General features: G+C 43.0%; 1 protein-coding gene across 4 annotated transcripts; it reads left to right on the forward strand.

The window, feature by feature from the left end:
- The first annotated feature begins 279 nt into the window (after positions 1-279).
- Positions 280-23,819, forward strand: LOC110497505 (dnaJ homolog subfamily A member 1). 4 transcript variants are annotated; one of them, XM_036954455.1, is made up of 9 exons: positions 280-434; positions 3,094-3,241; positions 3,784-3,961; positions 4,107-4,211; positions 4,637-4,858; positions 8,438-8,552; positions 9,355-9,470; positions 20,225-20,325; positions 22,843-23,819. In XM_036954455.1, the coding sequence occupies exons 2-9, from the start codon at positions 3,110-3,112 to the stop codon at positions 23,068-23,070; spliced, it is 1,197 nt and encodes a 398-aa protein (XP_036810350.1). In that variant the 5' UTR covers positions 280-434; positions 3,094-3,109; the 3' UTR covers positions 23,071-23,819. The 4 variants fall into 4 exon arrangements, 3 of the variants coding, with proteins under 3 accessions (XP_036810350.1, XP_021429315.1, XP_036810351.1); XM_021573640.2 differs by having other exon boundaries at positions 326-482; XM_036954456.1 differs by lacking the exon at positions 280-434 and adding an exon at positions 437-635.
- Positions 23,820-25,815: the final 1,996 nt, after the last annotated feature.

Below are 25,815 nucleotides of genomic sequence, written 5' to 3' on the forward strand. Positions count from 1 at the left end.
GGCCTACACATAGAGACAGCGGGGCTCTGTTTCACCCGCTCGGATGCTTTTTCTGGTGATATACATTCAGCCTCTTGTGAATTTAAGGAAAATTATGAAACACAATTATTTATTTTTTTTATTAAAAATCCTTGGTCAATTTTTTTGTGAGGCCTGGCTTCCCTTGGAAATCAAAACAACTGGGAACTCTGAACTGGGAAATCTCCGACTTTAGTGGGTTACAGGCAACTGGGAACTCTGGACAAAAAAAACGAGCTCCGACTGGAAAAAAACTGGGGCATCTTTCTATAGCTCCGACTTTCCGCCCTGAAGATTACCGACATCATGGTTTGACCTCGTTTTTTCCCGAGTTGTCTTGAAAGCAGCATCAAAGTAGGCGGCGCAAGTCGAAGGTTCTGGAAGTTCATCGCCAGGACGAGAGGGGGGGGGTCTAAGTAAAAATAATAATAATAATTTCTCTCTACAGACGTCTTTTGTAACAGGTAGCTAATCGCAATATAATGGTGTTTTCTTTCTGCAAAAAAAGTAGTGTTCCTAATTGGTAACAAACTACTACCTAAGCTACTACTATCACTCTCAGCTAGGTCTGGGATTGCTAGGCAGCTAACGTTAGCCTAGCTAGCTATCAAACCTAGGTAAGTTACCTAGCTAGCTAACTTAATGTTATATTGGATACTGGAAACTAGCTAGATTGGTCTCTTGTCCTTTAAGCGTTTTGTAAAATAATGTAGCTTGCCAGCGTTAGCTAACGTTATTGTAGCTAACGCTCGACGCTAGCTAGCGCTTCTAGAGTATTGGCAAAGACAGTAACGTTACAGTATGAAGATTGGCAGAAACTGCTTCTCCAATACGAGAGATCACCTCCTAGCCCTTGATTATGACACAGTTCCAATACACATACAAGAGTAATTGGAAGAATGCGTCTTCTGTACAGGGATGTTTTGTTAAGCCCCAATGCCCTTTCTGAACATTAACACGCATCGCTTGCGGTACGGTTTTGGAAGCATGAGGATTTTGTATTTGATATCAGAGAGAAGTAATAGCGCTTTTGTTTACGGACACAAGTCAGTGGACTACCTGTTCTAATTACTTAGCTATCTTCGTCTCTGAACACCTAACGTGTTACCTGTGAGTAAACTGAAGACAAACGCCACATTTAAAAAAACGTTATTTATTTAACCTTTAATTTAACTAGGCAACATCTTATTACAATCTTATTACATCTTATTACAACATCTTATTACAATGACGGCCAATTGTGCGCCGCCCTATGGGACTCCCAATCACGGCTGGGTGTGATACGGCCTGGATTCGAACCAAGGACCGTAGTGACGCCTCTTGCACTGAGATGCAGTGCCTTAGACCGATGTGCCTCTCGGGGCCCCAAATGTGTCACTGAAAATACTGTCCTCTGCAATTGTGTTAAAAGTGTACAGTAATTGTTTTTAGCATTTGTGAAATTATTTTGTTAATATGAAAGTAAAGCTATTTATATTTCTAGAACCATACCGCAATTGAGAATCGATTCACGTTTAAATGGCACATTTGGCTGTTTTGGCTGAAAGAGCCAATTCGCCCTTTAAACAGAACATTTAATATCCTTTATTTAAGGAGTAGTGTTAGGCTCCTTTAGTCCAATATTGGGCTACCATAGCTGTATGGATCTGTGCATAACTGCTACAGTAAGTGTATCTCTTTATTTAAATATTATTTCTTGCTGATGAAAGCCATATGTTTTGAAAGCCGTTTCCCAAGGGATGATTATTGATGTTCAAACACAGCGGCAGGATTGTAGTTCACATGAACAAGTCCTGGGCGAAGCTGACGGCTGAAAACTGTAGGGAAAAATCAAATGTTTGTGTTAAAAAAAGAGTAATGTTAAAATCACATTGCACATTTAGCAAAGACAGAATGCATTTTAAACTTCACACACAGTAATATTTTTGTTTGACAATACAATTATTTGATCGATAGGAGAGGGGGGAATATACTTGTTGTGCTTTGAAAAGTGCAAGACAGCATTAATGGTAAGAAAAAAATAATAAAGACGGCACTTCTATTTTACACCATAGCCTGCCAAATTTGCAAGATAATTTTTCCCATTTTGATTTCGGCACAAATGAATGTGGCATGGACTTGCCCATGGATTTTTTCAGCATAGTCTCAATGAAGAGTTCAGTGTTTTGACTAGCCATGTGCACTTACAAGCCTGCTAGAGTTAGTGGCAGGTGGACGAGCAATAAATACTTTTGTAGGACGGATGAAGGTGGAATGTGAAGCTAACCGAAGCTGGTTGGCTTTAGAAAACCCTGAGTAGATCTAGCTTGCTTTGTAGGACACCCCTCTGACCTGTTTCACAAGCGTTCTCAGAAGTCTCACCATGTTGCGCTTCTGGGTTCAGAAACTCTTGTGGTATTGGTTAGATCAGATGTTAAGAGCTAACCCCTCATGTTGAAATACATGTTGCTATTCACCAACTTTGGTTTCTAATGCTATCTGATTGGAGATTTCTATTGTCAAATTGCTGTGGTGGGGGAGGAAATTGTCATACCAAGAAGTGGTTACAAATGCAAATAATGTCATTAGTTCTGAGCGATTAACCAAAATGTTTTTTTTTTTAAGCAACTAATTGTCTAAGTTCGGTTCAATTATTTGATTTCCATTTTGGGTTTTTTTCTGTGAGAGTGCAATCTGCAGTTTTTCTTGATCAGATCAAGCCCAAACTGTGCAATGTTTCCAACAGGCCAATATTCTACATAGTTTAGAACAAAACAGGTGGTAATTAACTGCAATGAACATAACCAATTGCGCGCCTACTTGTCCGGTAAGAGACGGAGAGAAGAGACAAGAACGCACGATCGAAAGGGATAGAGATTGATAGTTGGTATTCAGCAGTCGTAAAAGTATGCCAAATTTACTTTGAACTACTAAATAGTGATTTCATAAGACTGCGTAAGACCCCCCCCCCCCACACACACATTTTTTAATCGAGCCATAACTGAACCGACCTCAAAAAGTACATGGCTCAGCACTATATGTCATACAGGAAGAGAAACGGACACTTGTGTGAACAGCATTTTTCCCCCTCTGCAGTCTGTAACAAACAACAATGGTGAAGGAAACCGGCTTTTATGATATGTTGGGTGTTAAGCCCAATGCCACTCCAGATGAGCTGAAAAAGGCTTATCGTAAGCTGGCCTTGAAGTACCACCCTGACAAGAACCCTACGGAGGGGGAGAAAGTGAGTGGATTTATTCAGAAAACCACTTTGCATCCACCATAGTCACAGAGTAAATTTTTCCATACCACCTTTAACTTTTCTGAGCTGTGTATGTTATAAACAATGTGAGACTGCTTCTGTGAATAGGTTCTGATTTATTACCAGTGGTTGAGTGGAGAAAAGTTATGCATGCCAGTGTAGCGGTATTAAGAACTTACAGTAAACTCACTCCACAGCCAGCTTGAAATGTCGCAGACGGGGCTATCCAATTGGTACATTTTGTATAGCTCAAACGGTTTGCACATTATTGAGCGGGTGGTCACGTGTGTTGGCAAGGTAGAGGACCCTGGTTCAAGCCCAGTCAGAGGCAAGTTCAGGGAGGCAGCTATATGCTAATCCAGCACACTGATACCAGTTGTGCAAGGTTAATTTAAGAGATGAATATGGAAAATACATACATTGTTTCTACAGTTCTGTGAGACATTAATATTTTTGAGTACTAGTTGAGATTTCTATTAGTAGTTTGTGCTCTGAGAATTGATAATTCTGTTTTTTCTTCCCAGTTTAAGCAGATCTCTCAGGCATATGAAGTGCTATCGGACTCCCAGAAGAGAGAGGTGTACGACCGGGGTGGGGAGAAAGCCATAAAAGGAGGGGGCAGTGGCGGGGGTTTTGGATCCCCCATGGACATCTTTGACATGTTCTTTGGAGGAGGTGGCCGAATGCACCGGGAGAGGAGAGGTAAAACAAAATAGTACAGAATAGTACAGAGACAAATATTACCTTCCACAGACGTCAGACTTCAAATTCTGGCCTTTGGTTTTCTGTGGTTCTTCTTAACATCTATAAAGCTAATGCTTTGCCCCAATGTGCTCTCCAAACCTAGGAAAGAATGTTGTTCATCAGCTCACTGTCTCTTTGGAAGACCTCTTCAATGGCGCCACGAGGAAACTTGCTGTCCAGAAGAATGTTATTTGCGAGCGATGTGAAGGTGCTACATTACTACACATGTTACATTGTTGGTTAACCTAGGTCTTGATCAGTCCCTTATTAAAAGGATGAAAATGACCAGTGTAGTGACCCTAAAGTCATCGGGTTCAATAGCCCTGTGTGATCGTGCATGGATTGGATGTCATTCTACTTTGTTGTAGTGATTTAAGGTTTTTACAAGATCACATTAAACAATTGACTGTTAGAGGGAGGTAAATGCCTCTGCTAGGATAAAACATTTCCAAGATCATTGTCATACGATGCCCAAACTGTATTGTTTGGTTCCATTGTTTTTGTTGCTCTGATTATAAAATGCATACATTTAAAATGCATACATGCATGCATAGTAAAAGGTGATGTAATAATAGAGTTATTGCTGCAAACAACCGGGGTGATATGGACTGACATGGCTGTGTTTTGGGGTAGGTCGCGGGGGAAGGAAGGGCGCGGTGGAGATGTGCATGTCCTGTCGGGGCACAGGCATACAGGTGCGCCTCCACCAGCTGGGCCCGGGCATGGTGCAGCAGGTGTCCACCGTGTGTGGGGGCTGCCAGGGTCAGCGCATCAGCCACAAGGACCGCTGCAAGGCCTGCAGTGGACGCAAGATCCTGCGGCAGAAGAAGATCCTGGAGGTCCACATTGATAAAGGTGAGGCGGTTGATTCGTTGTTGTCCATCAAGAGAAGCCTTTCCACAGCTTACAATTTACATATACTTATTTCAATGTATTTTTTGTTTAGCAATGGGGGGGGTTAAGCATGTTGACACGGGATGCACTATGGCCCTGGGCCCTGTTGACACCGTTAGTTGACAGACCAAGCTACCTGTGGATGGGAATGCTAGCAGAGTGACTGCCAATTTTCCAGGTAAAATTGTGAAGATTTTCTTACTCCATTTTGAGGATGTAGGAGGTTTTAGATGTTTGTCCATTTAACCAGAGTTTTGGATGTCTGTTATGTGATACAACCTACATTTTCTTCACTTCTGGTCCTGGAGAGCTACATGGCTAATACACCTGATTCTTGAAGTCAAAATCTTGATTATTAGTTGGATCAGTATGTCTCTGCCCAGGGCTAGAAAAAGGCATGCAACACACTGCAGTCTTCTAGGACCAGGAATGAAGAGCATTGTGATAAGATGACATAGGGAGTGACATATCAGTGCCTGATTTACACCATACAGGGCCAACAAAAACATACTGTGTGCTGGCTCACATATTTCCTTTTCACATTGTCCTTTCCAAAACGTTTCCAGGATCTGTGGCGGATCCTTAACCAGGCCAGCCCCGTACAGCTCAGTTTGACCCTATAGTGTAAAATGGCAGTCAATTGACAAAATGCTGGCTACATATCAACTTGTGTACAAAACATTAGGAACACCTTCCTAATATTGAGTTGCACCCTTTTTGCTCTCAGGACAGCCTTGAGGTGTCGAAAGGGGATGCTGGTCCATGTTGACTTCCCACAGTTGACAGTTTGGGTGGATGTCCTTGGGGTGGTGGATCATTCTTGATACACACGAAAACACACACGAAAACACACACGAAAAACCCAGCAGTATTGCAGTTATTGACACACTTAAACTGGTGCGCCTGGCGTACCCTGTCCAAAACCACTTAAATCTTTTGTTTTGCCTATTCACCTTTTGAATGGCAAACACACACACAATACATGTCTCGATTGTCTCAATGCTTAAAAAATCATTCTTAAACCTGTCTCATCCCCTTCATCTACACTGATTTGAAGTGGATTTAACAGGTGACGACATTTGGAAAGTATTCAGACCCCTTGACTTTTTTCACATTTTGTTACGTTACAGCCTTATTCTAAAATGTATTAAATTAAAATGTTTCCTCAATCTACAAATAATACCCCATAATGACAAAGCGAAAACATGTTTTTAGAAAGGTTTGTAAATGTATTTAAAAAATAAACAAAACCTTTATTTACACAAGTATTCAGACCCTTTCTATGTGACTCAATTGAGCTCAGGTGCATCCTGTTTCAATTGATCATCCTTGATGTTTCTGCAACTTGATTGGAGTCCATCTGTGGTAAATTCAATTGATTAGACATGATTTGGAAAGGCACACACCTGTCTATATAAGATCCCACAGTTGACAGTGTCAGACAAAACCAAACCATGTGGTCGAAGGAATTGCCTGCAGAGCTCCGAGACAGGATTGTGTCGAGGCACAGATCTGGGGAAGGGTGCCAAAAAATGTCTGCAGCATTGAAGGTCCCCAAGAACACAGAGGCCTCCATCATTCTTAAATGGAAGAAGTTTGGAACCACCAAGACTCTTCCTAGAGCTGGCCACCAGGCAAAACTGAGCAATTGGGGGAGACCTCCCTTGGTCAGGGAGGTGTCCAAGAACCCCATGGTCACTCTGACAGAGCTCCAGAGTTTCTCTGTGGAGATGAGAGAACCTTCCAGGAAGGACAACCCTTTCTGCAGCACTGCCAATCAGGCCTTTATGGTAGAGGCCAGACGGAAGCCGCTCCTCGGTAATGCAATGTTCCCCATCCAACATGACAGTGCAGATGCAGATGTGCCAAGCTTGTAGCGTCATACCCAAAAAGACTTGCCTGTAATCGCTGCTAAAGGTGCTTCAACAAAGTACTGTGTAAAGGGTCTGAATACTTATGTAAATGGGATATTTCTATTTTTTTATATACATTCCCAAAAATGTAAACTGTTTTTGCTTTGGGGAATTGTGTGTTGGGGGAAAAAAACGATTTAATTCATTTTCGAATAAGACTGTAATGTAACAAAATGTGGAAAAGGTCAAGGGTTCTGAATACTTTCCTAATGCACTGTACGTTCACACACAGCTTAAAGGGTCACTTTTCAACCTCCCTTTTCATTTTTCTCCAGCACCATATCAGTGTCTACATACAGGTAACTGACAAAATAAAGGAAACACTTGAGTAAATGAGGGATTCAAAGTGTATTGAAAGCAGGTGCTTCCACAGGGTGTGGTTCCTGAGTTAGACAATTAAAGCATCCCATCATGCTTAGGGTCATGTATAAAAATGCCCAGTTGCACATTATTTTTGCCTACCATGGCTAGCAAAGATCTGTGATTTTAAAAGATGGTTCTCAAAGGAGCATAGGGGGTTTAAAGTGTGTCAGTCACCAGATCTCAATCCAATTGAACACTTATTGGAGAATCTGGAGCGGTGCTTGAGACGGTGTTCCCACCACCATCAACAAATTATGGAATATCTTATGAAAGAATGGTCTGGAACTCCCTTGAGTTCCAGTCACTTGTAGAAGCTAGGCCAAGGTACATTGAAGCTGTTCTGGCGGCTTGGGTGGCCCAACGTCCTATTAAGACACTATGTTTGCATTTTCTTTTATTTTGGTAGTTACCTGTATGTGAAAATTGTGTTTCTATGATCTGTAGTTAAAAAGTAAAAATACATGTTTCTATAACATTGCAGGGTTTGATTAAAAGTAATTCAAACGTTAATTTTCAAAACCTGCAACAAGTTTATAGCCAGAAGGAGGGTATTTTCTTGCTCCCCACGAACCTGTTTGACAATCAATGTTAACTTTTGATGTCATCGGTAGAACTAACTTTTTTTTCTACCAAATGTAGAAATGTGCCGTTTTCACATGTAGTCACTGGTATTGTGCTGGAAATAATCAAAAGGGGTGGAATTGCCCTTTTAAGAAAGCTCATTCAGCAAGTTCACTTAGTGTATCCTTGAGTTGTGATACTAAAACCTTTTGTGAATTTATCCAATGGACAGCCATCGTGACATCCCTATACTGAAGCAAACTGTAGTGTGTACTGTGAATTCTGTTGTTGTTGGTTGTCCCCCTACTCTTTGGCGCTGGTTGTCCAAGGCAACAGTCAGGACTTTTTCACATATGAATTTGGTACCCTGGAGCATTTTTGAGAATTCAACTAAAGGTTTGCTTTGACAATAATGGAAATTTACAGGTTCCGGATATAATTTCTGTAACTAAGTTTCATGCGACAAGCACTACTGCATTACAGGGCCAGGTTTGGTTAGCACTTCCACATCTGCTTTATAGCGTGGATCTGGTTACCAAATGCTCCAGGATCCAAATCATCTAGGGATATGTGGAAGTGCCCTAAATGTTTCAAGGCATGGTTGCGTGTCAACGGCGTTAACCAGATAATTCTGATCCGTCTTCTCTTAATGAAGTTAAATATGGGCCAGTTGAGTTAAATAAATCGTACATTTTTGTTGCAGGTATGAAGGATGGACAGAAGCTAGTTTTCCATGGGGAGGGAGATCAGGAGCCCGAACTAGAGCCTGGTGACATCATTATTGTCCTGGATCAGAGAGTCCATCCTGTCTTCACCAGGTAAAAGATGAAACCATTCATGCTAGTCCTTATTCACTACCAGCCTCAACCCTATGTCTATATCACATTGTCTAATTGGACCAACAAATGTGTTTGTGCACAAATTTGGCAGTTCCATTGTTCTACTCAATACTTTTTATATTCTTCAGTATTGTATTGGTCTGTATTCTGTACTAGCCTATAGAACTCTTTCTGTGTTTGCAAACATTGCCGCATGAGGGAAGTTGGTGGCAGAACAAGGGGGAGTTCTTATAGAATGCCAGCAAAAAAGCCTCTATTTACATGTTGCTTATGAGTGCATTTCACACTACTCTTGGATTATAATAGGATTTACTTAAACACGTCAACCAGTAAAATGGCTCTCTGGCTAGCTTTTGCTTCAGCCTATATCAATGAGGGTTGGCATTCTAGCTAACAACTGTGGATCAAAGTTATTTAGCAAAAATCACAACCAAATATAATCTTAGCAACTGTTCAAGCAAGGATCCAAACATCATTGTAAGCGAATTTGAACCCCAAAAATATATTTTGTTTAGCAGTAATAAAAACGTAAATCTAGGCTGTTGAATGGGCACAGATGGCGATGGCTTTCTTAATGCTCCAAGAGTCGCACGCATCTGTGTGACGTCAGTGTTTCGTGTACTGGAAAAAAGGTCTATGCATCCAGGCATGTAGCAAAATGAAAATTTGTCCAATTCAACAACAAAAAAATCCTCAATGAGAGCCAATAAGTTCTTGAATTTCACTTCCTGAATTGAAATGCAATCGATCGCAGCCCTATTGACTGTGCTCTATTCTCCAGGCAAGGGGAAAATCTGACCATGACTGTGGAGCTGCAGCTGGTGGAGGCCCTGTGTGGTTTCCAGAAGCCTGTTCAAACTCTGGACAACCGAAGCCTCCTCATCACCTGCCACCCAGGTACACTTCCTAGATTATTTCACTTAACAGAAACTGGGCAATTTTTTTTTTTATAAATATGCATTTTATTTTTGTTGTTGATCGTATTGCACGTTATACCGGTACCATCGTAATATAACGGTACCAAAACGTCATGATACTTATACCAACATCACCTGCTTGTCTCTGTCCACTCTTCCTGCGCATCTCTATTCCTCCATCAGTTTAAATTTTTTATTTTTTTATTTAATTTAATGGCGAGCGGGGACGCAGACCCTGATGACTCTTCTGTTACATTGGAGCAGAGCGAGCAAAGTCTAAGTAAACTATGCAATAGCAAGTTTGCGGTCATGCATTTGGTTAGAATTTCACAACCGTGTTGCGGGATGTTTCAAACTAATCATGGGTCGTTAATTATTGGTTTGATAACAAACAACGTTCTGTCAAGTTACCTAGCTAGCTAACAACCTGCTCACTTTACAGTAAGTCGAGGCAAATTCCCTAGGTGTAGGAAGAAAGGAAAATACTCTGCTACTCATGAGATGTGCTTCAAAGGTAGGATTCATATAGGCCTAATGTAAGCCTAAACGATATATAAAAAAATATATATTTCTGGTGCTCATTAACCTCAAATGTAAATAAATGGAATCCCCAAAAGTAATTATTTATCATGAAAGGGCCATAGACAATAACTAGTAATTCTGCATACTCCAAAACAAAGGTTAAAATCTAACCTTTCAGGTAAAAAATTACTATAAATTGCTTAGGTGTAGTCACTTGAGAACACAAGCTCAAGTACAGTACAAATGATAAAAGTATGAAAATATGAAATATTTTGACAACTCTATGAATAAGGCTTGAAATTACTTACATTTTTTTCTAAATATAGTATATTCAATTCATAAAACGACCAACTATAAGATTTCTCCTTCCTTACAACTGTAAAATACGTATTTGTATATTTAGTGTTAGTGTGCATATTTTCTAAAGGTCTCTCTTGATCAAAATGTCTGCCCCCATCGCTGTGAACATCTCCCATAGCTCTAGCTTCCTGAACTCGCCTTTCATCTCATATTAATCTTGTCTATGAGTGTTTTTTGTTTCAAATCTGAAGTATTTTTGATTACTGACTATAAATCTCTCTGAATGTGCTACAGCGATGAAACCACTCTCTCCTGTGTTACAATGTAAGGATTTCAGGCATATGGTGTTAGTGTTTAATGTTGTTAGTGGCTGTGACATAGAGTTCAGCCAGGAGTTGATGGACAGTCTGAAGAGTGAATGAAATGGTAGGAGGGACATCCCAGCTTCAAGTGATGTCAGATTTCACATCCTGCTTCACACAGGCAAGAGACATACTCCTTCCTGTGTCCTTAAGTACGCTCAATGCAAGCCATTTCGATCTATGGTGTCCACAGATCGATTTAAATGAAAATGTTGGTCGGAACCGGTACCAGAACCACACAGGTCCCCTAAACTGGGGACTTTACATCTTAAATTATGTTTGGTGCCTAATGTTTTTAAAGTTGGGAGCGCTGTGCGTAAGTGTTTGGGGGAGAGAGAGGGAAATGGAGGGAGGGAGAGTGTTAACTGAAGAGTAAAGGTTTCATGCAGTGTTTTCCCCTTACTGCCACAATGACATTATAATGGCACCGGAGGGGATGGCTGACGTTTTACGGGCCTCTAACCAACTGTGCTATTTTTTTCCCCCGCATTGTTTAACTTATTTTTCACAAAGTTTCTGCTACCGTCTCTCATGACCGAAAAGAGCTTCTGGACATCAGAACGACGATTACTCACCTTGTACCTGACAAAGTTGTTTTTATTTAATGATGCTGACGTGAAGGATATACTGCTCTCCGGAGTCCAGGCCCAAATCCCAGTCATTTGCGTGAAGAAAAGGTGTAGATACAGAGGGAGAAGGTTGGGATGCCTTGTTAGGATTCGTAGGCGAGTGAGTAAATCCCTATTACCATCGGTTCTATTGGCTGACGTGCAACATCATTGGAAAAAAAAACTTGAGGATCTACGGTTGAGACTGTCCTACCAGCGGGACATTAACTGCGATATCGAGGCTGGACGACGACGCGGTAATATAGAGCTGGCTGGATTTTCCGTGCATCGGCATCAGGTAAGACGAGGGGCGGGGTGTGTGTCTATTTGTCAACAACAGCAGGGGCGCGATGTCTCATATTAAAGAAGTCTCAAGGTATTGCTCGCCTTAGGTAGAGTACCTCATGATAAGCTGTAGACCACACTATCTACCAAGAGTTCTCATCTATGTTATCCGTAGCCACAAACCAATGCTGTATAAGGCCATAAGAAAACAGGAAATTGTTCATCCAGAAGCTGCCCTCCTAGTGGCTGGGGACTTTATTGCAGGCAAACGTAAATCCGTTTTACCTAATTTCTACCAACATTTCACGTGCAACCAGAAGGAAACGTGCACCTTTACTCCACACACAGAGATGCATACAAAGCTCTCCTTCGGCCTCCATTTGGCAAATCTGACCATAATTCGATCCTCCTGATTCCTGCTTACAAGCAAAAACTAAAGCAGGAACTACCAGTGACTCGCTCAATACGGAAGTGGTCCGACGATGTGGATGCTACTCTACAGGACTGTTTTGCTAGCACAGACTGCAGTACAGTTCCGTGATTCATCCAATGGCATTGAGTATACCACCTCAGTCACCGGCTTCATCAATAAGTGCATTGATGATGTCGTCCCCACAGTGACCGTATGTACAGTCGTGGGCAAAAGTTTTGAGAATGACACAAATAGACATTTTCACAAAGTCTGCTGCCTCAGTTAGTATGATGGCAATTTGCATAAATTCCAGAATGTTATGAAGAGTGATCAGATGAATTGCAATTAATTGCCATGAAAATGAACTGAATCCCAAAAAACATTTCCACTGCATTTCAGCCCTGCCACAAAAGGACCAGCTGACATCATGTCAGTGATTCTCTCGTTAACACAGGTGTGAGTGTTGACGAGGACAATGCTGGAGATCACTCTGTCATCCTTATTGAGTTCGAATAACAGACTGGAAGCTTCAAAAGGAGGTTGGTGCTTGGAATCATTGTTCTTCCTCTGTCAATCATGGTTACCTGCACGGAAACACGTGCCGTCATCATTGCTTTGCACAAAAAGGGCTTCACAGGCAAGGATATTGCTGCCAGTAAGATTGCACCTAAATCAACCATTTATCAGATCATCAAGAACTTCAAGGAGAGAGGTTAAATTGTTGTGAAGAAGGCTTCAGGGCGCCCATGAAAGTCCAGCAAGTGCCAGGACCGTCTCCTAAAGTTGATTCAGCTTCGGGATCGGGGCACTACCAGTACACAGAGCTTGCTCAGGGATGGCAGCAGGCAGGTGTGAGTGCAGCAAAGAAGCCACTTCTCTCGAGGAAAAACATCAGGGACAGACTGATATTCTGCAAAAGGTACAGGGTTTGGACTGCTGAGGACTGGGGTAAAGTCATTTCTCTGATGAATCCTCTTTCCGATGGTTTGGGGCATCCGGAAAAAAGTTTGTCCGGAGAAGACAAGGTGAGCGCTACCATCAGTCCTGTGTCATGCCAACAGTAAAGCATCCTGAGACCATTCATGTGTGGGGTTGCTTCTCAGCCAAGGGAGTGGGCTCACTCACAATTTTGCCTAAGAACACAGCCATGAATAAAGAATGGTACCAACACATCCTCCGAGAGCAACTATTCCCAACCATTCAGGAACAGTTTGGTGATGAACAATGCCTTTTCCAGCATGATGGCGCACCTTGCCCTAAGGCAAAAGTGATAAATAAGTGGCTTGGGAACAAAACATCGATATTTTGGGTCCATGGCCAGGAATCTCCCCAGACCTTAAACCCATTGAAAACTTGTGGTCATTCCTCAAGAAGCTGGTGGACAAACAAAAACTCACAAATTCTGACGAACTCCAAGCATTGATTATGCAAGAATGGACTGCCATCAGTGGCCCAGAAGTTAGTTGACAGCATGCCAGGGCGGATTGCAGAGGTCTTGAAAAAGAAGGGTCAACACTGCAAATATTGACTCTTTGCATCAACTTCATGTAATTGTCAATAAAAGCCTTTGACATCTTAAAAAATGCTTGTAATTATAAGATGGCGTAGCAGTGCAGACGTGTTTTGTTCGTCCTCTCGTGTACTTTTGTATTTTTTTTGGTATATATTTCAATTTTATTTTCAATCTCTTCTCCATTTTAGTTAATTTCTACCTTCCAGTAACCTGCCTCACCCAATGTAATACGGAACCGCTATTGTCATTTTTAGACCTTATAGCAGGAACCACAGCCATCAGAAGCTAACCAGCTAATTAGCTACAAGCTATTTAGTCATTGTTAGCCACTGCTAGCGGCCTTTACCTTCTGCATAAGTACCAGCCCTTTTTTTAAATATATATATATATATATATATATATATATATATATATTTTTTTTTTAGCCTGGATAATACTCGCCAGCCAACCAGTATCGGACTGTCTCTCCACTATAATGCCGGATTCCTGCCGTAATCCCTGGACTATTCTCCTGATCTTCACAGCTAGCTAGCACCCACCGAGTTACCCAGTACCGAAGCTATCCCTGAGGCCCACCTCCCGGCCTACTCAGTTGTTCACCCGGGCTCCACCGAAACACGGCTAGAACACACTACTCCACCGGATCCTTTCCGTAAGCTCTGGACCGTGGCACCGGATCACCCCTGCTACCGAGCGGAAGCTAGCACCAGTTAGCCGTGAGCCAGGCGCATCTCCCGGACAGAACTAAATTACTACAATACCTCTTTCGCCACCTGGCTTGGATCGTTAGTCGACACAGCGCCCTGCCGCACCACCACGACAGGTCTGCCGACGAATACTCCATCCGCTGTGCCTTCAACCAGCCTCCGTCGGAGCATACACTTCTACTAGCCCCGGGCTATTAACTTTAAACGCTGCGTCACCCGCTAGCGTAGTAACGAGTACTCCGCGGCCTCCCTTTTCCATCTATTCAGCTGTATGTCTCTCATATGTCAGTATGCCTTGTATACTGTTGTTTAGGTTAGTTATCATTGTTTTAGTTTACAATGGAGCCCCCAGTTCCACTCATTATACCTTTGATACCTCCTTTGTCCCACCTCCCACACGTGTTGACCTCACCCATTATAACCAGCTTATCCAGAGATACAACCTCTCTTATCATCACTCAGGGCCTGGGCTTACCCCCGCTGTACCTGCACCCCACCATACCCATGTCTGCACATTTTGCCCTGAATCTATTCTACCACGCCCAGAAATCTGCTCCTTTTATTCTTTGTCCCCAACGCTCTAGGCGACCAGTTTTGATAGTCTTTAGCCGTACCCTCATCCTACTCCTCTGTTCCTCGGGCGATGTGGAGGTAAACCCAGACCCAGCGTGTCCCCAGGCACCCTCATTTGTTGACTTCTGTGATCGAAAAAACCTTGGTTTCATGCACGTCAACATCAGAAGCCTCCTCCCTAAGCGTGTTTTACTCACTGCTTTAGCACACTCCGCCAACCCTGATGTCCTTGCCATGTCTGAATCCTGGCTTAGGAAGGCCAACAACAATTCTGAGATTTCCATACACAGCTACAACATTTTCCGTCAAGATAGAACTGCCAAAAGGGGAGGAGTTGCAATCTACTGCAGAGAGAGCCTGCAAAGTTCTGTCATACTTTCCAGGTCTATACCCAAACAGTTTGAACTTCTAATTAAAAAATGTATCTCTCCAGAAATAAGTCTCTCACTGTTGCCGTCGGCTATCGACCCCCCCCCCCCCCCCCTCCGCTCCCAGCTGTGCCCTGGACACCATTTATGAATTGATCGCCACCCCATCTAGCTTCAGAGTTCGTTCTGTTAGGTGACCTAAACTGGGATATGCTTAACACCCCGGCAGTCCTACAATCTAAGCTAGATGCCCTCTATCTCACACAAATCATCAAGGAATAGACCTCTGCTGTTTTCAATCAGGATCTCAGCAATCACTGCCTCATTGCCTGTATCCGCTATGGGTCCGCTGTCAAACGACCACCCCTCATCACTGTCAAACGCTCCCAAAAACACTTCTGCGAGTAGGCCTTTCTAATCGACCTGGCCCAGGTATCCTGGAAGGATATTGACCTCATCCTGTCAGTTGAGGATGCCTGGTCATTCTTTAAAAGTAACTTCCTCAACATCTTAGATAAGCATGCCCCGTTCAAAAAAAATGCAGAACTAAGAACAGATATAGCCCTTGGTTCACTCCAGACCTGACTGCCCATGACCAGCACAAAAACATCCTGTGGCGGACTGCCATAGCATCGAACAGTCCCCACGATATGCAACTGTTCAGGGAAGTCAGGAACCAATACACACAGTCAGTCAGGAAAGCAAAGGCTAGCTTTTTCAAGCAGAAATTTGCATCCTGTAGCTCTAACTCAAAAAGTTTTGGGACACTGTAAAGTCCATGGAGAACAAGAGCACCTCCTCCCAGCTGCCCACTGGACTGAGGGTAGGTCACACGGTCACCACTGATAAATCCATGATAATCGAAAATTTCAATAAGCATTTCTCAACGGCTGGCCATGCCTTCCTCCTGGCTACTCAAACCCCGGCCAACAGCTCCCCCCCGCAGCTACTCGCCCAAGCCTCCCCAGATTCTCCTTCACTCATATCCAGACAGCAGATGTTCTGAAAGAGCTGCAAAACCTGGATCAGTACAAATCAGCTGGGCTAGACAATCTGGACCCTCTCTTTCTAAAACTATCCGCCGCCATTATTGCAACCCCTATTACCAGCCTGTTCAACCTCTCTTTCGTATCGTCCAAGATCCCTAAAGATTGGAAAGCTGCCGCGGTCATCCCCCTCTTCAAAGGGGGTGACACCCTAGACCCAAACTGTTACAGACCTATATCCATCCTGCCCTGCCTATCTAAAGTCTTCGAAAGCCAAGTTAATAAACAGATCACTGACCATTTCAAATCCCACCGTACCTTCGCAGCTGTGCAATCTGGCTTCCGAGCTGGTCACGGGTGCACCTCAGCCACGCTCAAGGTACTAAACGATATCATAACCGCCATCGATAAAAGACAGTACTGTGCAACCGTCTTCATCGACCTGGCCAAGGCTTTCGACTCTGTCAATCACCGTATTCTTATCGGCAGACTCAATAGCCTTGGTTTTTCTGATGACTGCCTTGCCTGGTTCACCAACTACTTTGCAGACAGAGTTCAGTGTGTCAAATCGGCGGGCATGTTGTCCGGTCCTCTGGCAGTCTCTATGAGGGTGCCACAGGGTTCAATTCTCGGGCCGACTCTTTTCTCTGTATATATCAATGATGTCGCTCTTGCTGCGGGCGATTCCCTGATCCACCTCTACGGAGACGACACCATTCTGCAAACTGGATGCAGTCTATCACACTGCCATCCGTTTTGTTACCAAATTACCTTATACCACCCACCACTGCGACCTGTATTCTCTAGTCGGCTGGCCCTCACTACATATTTGTCGCCAGACCCATTGGCTCCAGGTCATCTATAGGTCTATGCTAGGTAAAGCTCCGCCTTATCTCAGTTCACTGGTCACGATAACAACACCCACCCGTAGCACACATTCCAGCAGGTATATCTCACTGATCATCCCCAAAGCCAACACCTCATTTGGCCGCCTTTCCTTACAGTTCTCTGCTGCCAGTGACTGGAACGAATTGCAAAAATCGCTGAAGTTGAAGACTTTTATTTCCCTCACCAACTTTAAACATCAACTATCTGAGCAGCTAACCGATCACTGCAGCTGTATATAGTCCATCTGTAAATAGCCCACCCAATCTACCTACCTCATCCCATACTGTTTTTATTTTATTTACTTTTCACACCAGTATCTCTACTTGCACATCATCTGCTCATTTATCACTCCAGTGTTAATCTGCTAAATTGTAATTATTTGCTCCTATGGCCTATTTATAGCCTACCTCCTCATGCCTTTTGCACACACTGTATATAGACTTTATTTTCGCTACTGTGTCATTGACTTGTTTGTGTTATTGGCTTGTTTATTGTTTACTCCATGTGTAACTCTGTTGTCTGTGTCACACTGCTTTGCTTTATCTTGGCCAGGTCACAGTTGCAAATGAGAACTTGTTCTCAACTAGCCTACCTTGTTAAATAAAGGTGAAATAAAATTTTAATGAAAAATACTTCAGTATTCCATAGTAACATCTGACAAAAATATCTATAGACACTGAAGCAGCAGACTTTGTGAAAATTAATATTTGTGTCATTCTCAAAACTTTTGGCCACGACTTGTCATGGTAGGGGATTTTGCTATAGGACCGTTAAGGTACCCCCTGTCGAGAGTGATACAAGTCGTCTCACTCAAGTTCTTATGTCACCCGGCTAACAGGTGACTCACAGGCCCGCCGGACTGGCCTGGTTATGTATCCGGCACTTTTATTCAGAGATTAGCCTTATTTGGTGCCGTTAGGCGTGTTTCGGGATCTTAGATAATATCAATCAGACTTAGAGTACCTCTTCCCTGTGGTACCTTTACCAGGCATCTTTAGTTCTCAAAGAGTAGACTCTTCAACTCGCCATTGCTCTATAGGATTCCCAAACACTCTTTTGTATCTAGACAAACGATTTACGATGTAATGCCTATTTACCCTTTATAGAGTAGGCTCTTCAACTCGCCGTTGCTCTATAGGGTTCCCAATCACTCTAGTATCTAGACAAACAATTTACGATTTAATTCCTACACCCGTTGGTTAATACTGCTTGAATATTAATATAGAGTAACTTTGCTTTTTACAATATAAATGAGTTGGCTGTCCAATCCTTTAAATTGTCTTTTGTGTAGAAACTAGACTTGTTCCCCTAGAACGGCAGTGTCAGAGGCGTTCTCTCCCCTAGGGTTTTGGGTCTAGTTTCTACTTTTTATTCAATGTTTGCAAGTCACACAGTTCTACACGTTATTACAGTTTCTTCTTTGTCCTTAATTTATAACATCAACAATCATCAAAACACTTACTACTATTAATGCCTTTATGTATGTATTACAACAAGCGGTTAATTACCTTAGCGCAGGTTGACCTGGTTGGTCCCCAAAGAGTATGTTCTTCCACTCACAATTTTGAGTTTCCCTGGTAACAACATTTGAATAAATCTAACCTTCCCCTGACATCAGCAATTAAAAGCTCAGAAGTGGGTTTGCCAAAACTTGACCTTTCATCACAAGTATAGAGTCATAACAAGATGAACGAGTCCAAGCATCTTCCGACAGGTGGCTGTTTTCATCAGGCCTGCGGTAGCCTTGTGTTCTCAGAAAACCAGTCCTATTCTCAGAACCTCAGATAGCCAGGTGGGGCCCAGATAGGAGGAGTATGAACGTACTGTAGACGGTTTCTGTCTTCTGATAGTGTCTGAAGGGCACAACACTCAAAACAGGTTTTAACACACACACACACACACACAGAGGTCTCCTGAAGAGGAGAGCTTACAGTTTATCATAACACAATTTCGCCCCCAAGTGGTGAGGGTAGGCAAAAACACATCTGCCGCACTGATCCTCAACACGGGGGCCCCTCGGGTGTGTGCTTAGTCCCCTCCTGTACTCCCTGTTCACCCACGACTGCATGGCCAAGCATCCAACACCATTAAGTTTGCTGACGACACAACAGTGGTAGGCCAACATATCCCTCAATGTGAGCAAGACAAAGGAGATGATCATGGACTTCAGGAAAAGGAGGGCCAAACAGGCCCCTCTTTAAATTCGACAGGGCTGGAGTGGAGTGGGTTGAGGGTTTCAAGTTCCTTGGTGTTCACATCACCAACAGACTATCATGGTCCAAACTCACCAAGACAGTCGTGAAGAGGGCCTTTTCCCCCTCAGGGGACTGAAAAGATTTGGCATGAGTCGCCAGGTCCTCAAAGTTCTACAGCTTGCGCCATGACCAGTTTCATCCCCGCCTGGTATGGCAACTGCTCGGCGTCCGTAAGGCGCTACAGAGGGTAGTGCGTACAGACCAATACATCACTGGGGACAAGCTTCCTGCCATCCAGGACCTATATACGAGGCGGGGTCAGAGTAATGCCCAAAGAATTATCAAAGACTCCAGTTACCCAAGTCAGACTGTTCTCTCTGCTACCGCATGGCAAGCTTATACCCCCAAACTATAAGATTGCTGAACAATTAAACAATTAACCTGGATCATTTACATTGGCCACCCCTTGTTTTTACACTACTGCTACTCACTGTTTATTATCTATGCATAGGCACTTTACCCCTACCCACATGTACAAACTACCGCGACTAACCTGTACCTCTGCACATTGACTCAGAACCGGTACCCCCTGTATATAGCCTCGTTATTGATATGTCATTTTATTGTTTATTTATTTTCTGTTTTATTTAGTAAAAAAATGTTAAACTCTATTTCTTGAACTGCATAATATTAGATTTTATTTGACATGCACATCATTATGCATGTACAGTATATTCCTTCGTCCCATTGCTCCAGCCAGATTAGATGTAAGCCTTTGCAAATATGAGATAATCAGACATTCTACGCAGCATTCTATTATGCAGTGAACAGTGTGAAGTTCATTCCTTATGTGTTGTATTGATTAGAAGTGTGAATATCAGTGACAGGGTTTTTGGGTAGCACATAATTTCCCCAATGGTATCGCTATACTACTCGGTTTAGTAAAATGTTGGTATTGTGACCGCACCAGTTGATGTTTTTATTTTAGAAACTAATCTAATTTTTACCTTTGCAGGGGAATTGATCAAACCTGGCGACAAGAAGTGTGTCCTGAATGAGGGGATGCCCATACACCGCCGGCCGTTTGAAAAGGGACGCCTCATTATCCTCTTTTCGGTAAAACACACCATTCAGGACTTGATACTGTAGATGTTGAACTATTTAGTATTTATTCTGAACAAAATATAAACATGTAAAGTGTTGGTCCCATGTTTCATGAGCTGAAATAAAAGTTCCCAGAAATGTTCCATACATACAAAGCTTGTTTCTCACAAATTTTGTGCACAAATTTGTTTACATTCCTGTTAGTGAACATTTCTCCTTTGCCATGATAATCTATCCACCTGACAAGTGTGGCATATCAAGAAGCATGATCTTTACACAGGTGCACCATGTGCTGGGGACAATATAAGCCCACTAAAATATGCAGTTGTCACCACACAATGCCACAGATGTCTCAAGTTTTGAGGGAGTGTGCAATTGGCATGGTGACTGCAGGAATGTCCACCAAAGCTGTTGCCAGAGAATTGAATGTTAATTTCTCTACCATAAGCCACCTCCAAAGTCATATTAGAGAATGTGGCAGTACTTCCAACTGGCCTTCACAACCGCAGGTGTAACCACTCCAGCCCAGGACCTTCACATGCGGGATTGTCTGAGACCAGCCACCCAGACAGCTGATGAAACTGGGTTAGCACAACTGAAGAATTTCTGCACAAACTGTCAGAAACGGTCTCAGGGAAGCTCATCCGCATGCTCATCATCCTCACCAGTGTGTGTATATAAACGTCCTCTCACTGTCAACTGCGTTTATTTTCAGCAAACTTAACATGTGTAAATATTTGTATGAACATAACAAGTTTCAACAACTGAGACATAAACTGAACAATTTCAGTGTGACTAACAGAAATGCAATAATGTGTCCCTGAACAAACGGGGGGTCAAAATCAAAAGTAACAGTCAGTATCTGGTGTGGCCACCAGCTGCATTAAATCTCCTCCTCATGGACTGCACCAGATAAGCCAGTTCTTGCTTTGAAATGTTACCCAACTCTTCCACCAAGGCACCTGCTAGTTCCCAGACATTTCTGGGGGGAATGGCACTAGCCCTCATCCTTCGATCCAACAGGTCCCAGAGGTGCTCAATGGGATTGAGATCCGGGCTCTAAACTGGCCATGGCAGAACACTGACATTTCTGTCACGCACAGAACGAGCAGTATGGCTGGTGGCATTGTCATGCTGGAGGGTCATGTCAGGATGAGCCTGCAGGAAGGAAACCACATGAGGCAGGAGGATGTCTTCCTTGTAACGCACAGAGTTGAGTTGACAGTCCGATGATGCTGTGACACACCGCCCCAGATCATGACGGCCCCTCCACCTCCAAATCGATCCTGCTCCAGAGTACAGGCCTCGGTGTGACGCTAATACGTTCGACTATAAACGCAAATCCGACCATCACCCCTGGTGAGACAAAACCGCGACTCGTCAGTGAGGAGTACTTTTTGCCAGTCCTGTCTGGTCAAGCGGCGGTGGGTTTGTGCCCATAGGCGACGTTGTTGCCGGTGAGGACCTGCCTTGCAACAGGCCTACATGCCCTCTGTCCAGCCTCTCTCAGCCTATTGCGGAGAGTCTGAGCATTGATGGAGGGATTGTGCATTCCTGGTGTAACTCGGGCAGTTGTTGTTGCCATCCTGTACCGATCCTGTGCAGGTGTTGTTACACGTGGTCTGCCCATGCAAGGACGATCAGCTGTCCGTCCTGTCTCCCTGTAGCGCTATTTTAGGCATCTCACAGTAAGGACATTGTAATTTTTTGCCCTGGCCACATCTGCAATCCTCATGCCTCCTTGCAGCATGCACTTTCACACTGATGAGCAGGGACCCTGGGCATCTTTCTTTTGGTGTTTTTCAGAGTCAGGAGAAAGACCTCTTTTAGTGTCCTAAGTTTTCATAACTGTGACCGTGTCTTCATTAATTGTTCATGGTTCATTGAACAAGCATGGGAAACAGTGTTTAAACCCTTGAAGATCTGTGAAGTTATTTGGATTTATATTGGGTTATCTTATTGAAATGGCGTCCTAATTAAGCTGTGACACCCACAGGATGGCGCACAATTGGCCCAGCGCCGTCCAGGGTAGGGGAGGGTTTGGCCGGTGGGCTTTCCTTGGCTCATCGTGCTCTAGCCACTCCTTGTGACGGGCGCCTGCGATCTGACTCAGCTCGGTCGTCAATCGAATGGTGTTTCCTCCGACACATTGGTGTGGATGACATTCGGATCAAGCGAGCAGTGTGATAAGAAGTAGGCGGCCAGGCGGGACATGTTTCGGAGGACGCATGACTCGACCTTCGCTTCTCCCGAGCCCATTGAGGACTTGCGCATTTATATATTAATTCACTCCCTCAGTTTTAAACTGCAACAGACAGTATTGTTGTTTTATTAAACCACTGGAAAACTACTGGCCAGTGGCCATTTTGTCGTAGCACTTTTATTTTGATTATGTAATTGACACTATAAAGTCTGCACTTTGTAACCGTTGCTTTGTGAATGTTTCAGTTGGTTCTTAATTTCATGACATTTAAAGAAAAAGTTATGGTGTAGAAATTAAAACAATTTTCCGTTTTGTTTTTTCCAAAGGTGGTATTCCCCACAGCCAACTTCCTCCCCAAGCACAAGCTGAAGGAGCTAGAGCACTACCTTCCTGCCAAGAGTGAGGCGGAGCAGCCCGAGAGTATGGACGACGACCTCTACATCTACGCCGACCTGGAAGACTGCGACCCGGCCAGAGTAAGACGCAGTCAATACCACTACATGGTGGAGGATGACTACCCGTCTGCTGGTGGGGTCCAGTGCCAGACCTCATAAGACCCCCTCACCTCACTCCAACCTCTAACCCCAGACCCCTCCGGAAACGTGCACAATCTGCATCTTTAATTTTTTATTCTCTTAACTTACAATGCTAACTGTGGTGCTGAAGTGGTCCTTTGGGCCTGATACCTGGATCTACGTTCCAATGCGACTTGGCTGCCTTTTAGTTGGATCGTGTGCCTGAGTGGATGAAATAAATTTCTGGTTAAATTCCTTAGATTGAGATTTTGGAAGCGCTATGGATGCTGTCACTGACTTTTTTTAAAAGTGTTTGTATATTAGCAGGTTTTGAACACCCGCTGTCTTAACTTTTTTTTGCTTCCAAAGGTCACAAAATAAGATAGTTGGAAGCTATAATTCATGTTGCCTAATTTAATCCTCGCAGTGAAGAACCATATAGGCCTTTGTGCATATTGGTCCATTTTAGAATAATGAAATGTTTTTGTATTCCACATTAGCATAGTTGAAAGATACTTGCCAAATATTACACTATTTAGTTTTTATTCATTTTTAATAATGATGTAATGATGCATGTTTATCTCCATTTCATAAAATGCACATTGGCATTGTGGTTCTTCATCTGAATCATCCTATCTTCTGTAGTATGGCATACTTGTTTATGTTCAACTGACGATGGAAAAAGTTATTTACCCCATTTGTGCGATCTAGAGTTGTCTAATCTGTTTAATTCTACCACTCGTCATGGGAATTAGTCAAACTGTAAATAAACTTTCAATAGGCCTCAAGACGTTCTGCTATTGGTATCTAGTGCTGTGACTGTCACAATTATTTTAAGTGTCTTGGGTGTAAACTTAATGGCTAGTCATTCTTGAAGTCTCATACCTTTTACCTCAGTAAATGGCAGAGGTGGGACCAAGTCATTGTTTTACAAGTCAAGTAAAGTCTCAAGTCTTAGCACTCAAGTCCCAAGTCAAGACAGGCAATCCGAGTCAAGTCTGAAGTAAAGACCGACAAGTCAAGTTTCGAGTCCTAAAGAAGTCAATGTGCTCTTCACCAAATTGAATACCATTTCATATTTTTAACGAGTAAGTTAGTATATACAAATCATGAATGCTTTTCCATAGAAATACATGGGTAGCCATGAGAAAGACATCAATATAACAAAATATTGTAGTGCTTTCCCTCTCCAGATATAATCTAGGCACCTAAAACAATCCTGCTATACATTTATTAAAAGGTACATCAAAACAACTGCTACTGAACTTTGAGTAGGCCTACAATTTGAACACTGGCCTGAATGTCTGAGAGAAATACAGATCCCAAAGATGGGAGATAAAACCTGAACATGGAGACTACGTGTGTGTAATGCATAAACAGTTTCATTTTTTCCTCTTATCTCCGCGCCCTATGATGCATTGCATTTGCAAAAGATCAAATCGATAAAAGTCTGTCAGTCATTTGTGCACCATGGCTGCAGACATGCTCCACTGGAGAACTGGAGGCAGGCACTACCAAGACCCTGATGGCCACTCGGGACAGTGAAGAAAGAGCCTTCATGTTCATTCTGTCCTTCGCATATGTCAAGGTAGTGACTTAGCTGTAGTGCTGGGGTGGTCCCAACAGCTTTCTTCTGCCTCTTACAGTATGTTGCAAACAGCCCTTCTTGTCTAAGACTATGGTCCTCTCGCTCTTCCTCATCAACAAGAGGCACAGCTTGCTCAGTCCCTACAGCATCTTGCAGAATCGGTTCTGGAAAAACATGTAAAAGCAGAAACAAAAAGACCAGTGGGTTAAACTGAAAAAGTATTATTGTTTCAGTAAATTGGATTAAATTATGATAAAAAGTTACCTTTCACTCTTTGTGCCACCACCTCCTTGACCAGCACATGGTGCTCCACTCATAGAGAAAAAGCCAAGGCAGCTTATTTGAGGTAGACTGGATCTGAAAAGGAGCAGTGATTCCATCTTGTGTCCTGGCTATTTTCACATTGATGAAGATTCCAAGAAATATCTTGTTCTGTTTTGTTTTAAAATGTTTTGTTCTGGAGACTTCTGAGCAGACCACTCAGGAAATTTACTTGAGGCTTCCGCTGCTCCAGGCAGTGATTCAGGGACAGGACAGGGGGAACAACAGAACTGATTGTGACTATCTTCTCCCCCTGTGTCAAATCTGTTGCTTCTCCAAATGGCTTCAGGATGCCCAACTCTTTCAACATATTCCACTCCTGTACTGTGAACAACAACTCCTTGTGCCCAGACTTTTTCAGAATATGACAGAGCTTTAGATGGTCTCATTGGATAACTGCCTTCACTTGTGTTGAGTTCCATCTTCTGTTGACAGCAGCAGGGGTGCCTCAAACACCTCTTTGAATGATGTGCTAGTATGCAGCAGTGAGCTGATTTTTGATAACTTTGAAAGAGTCGTCGTCATCACTTTTGTTTCTTTCAAGCCATCTCCCACCAACAGCTTGAAAGAGTCGTCGTCATCACAATGCAGCACATGCAACAATGTTGATGACAACGATGTTGTTTCCATTAAATATACATCCACAAGCGTTCTATAATTACAATGTTAGTTTTGTGTTTCTTACATCGGCAAACAGCTGGTTTGTATTTTCTTAGCAAGTTAAGCTAAATCGTGTTAGCCACTAATGCTAATCGCTAGTTAGCTAGCTAGCTAATAACTCATCCATGGCATTTTCATTCATCATGTCAAACAACACTGTATTCAAAGTGCCCACTATTATTTATATTCTAACTATAGAGTTATAATAAACATCC

The sequence above is a fragment of the Oncorhynchus mykiss genome, chromosome 19 (genome assembly GCF_013265735.2).
Source record: "Oncorhynchus mykiss isolate Arlee chromosome 19, USDA_OmykA_1.1, whole genome shotgun sequence".
NCBI classification, from domain to species: Eukaryota; Metazoa; Chordata; class Actinopteri; order Salmoniformes; family Salmonidae; genus Oncorhynchus; species Oncorhynchus mykiss.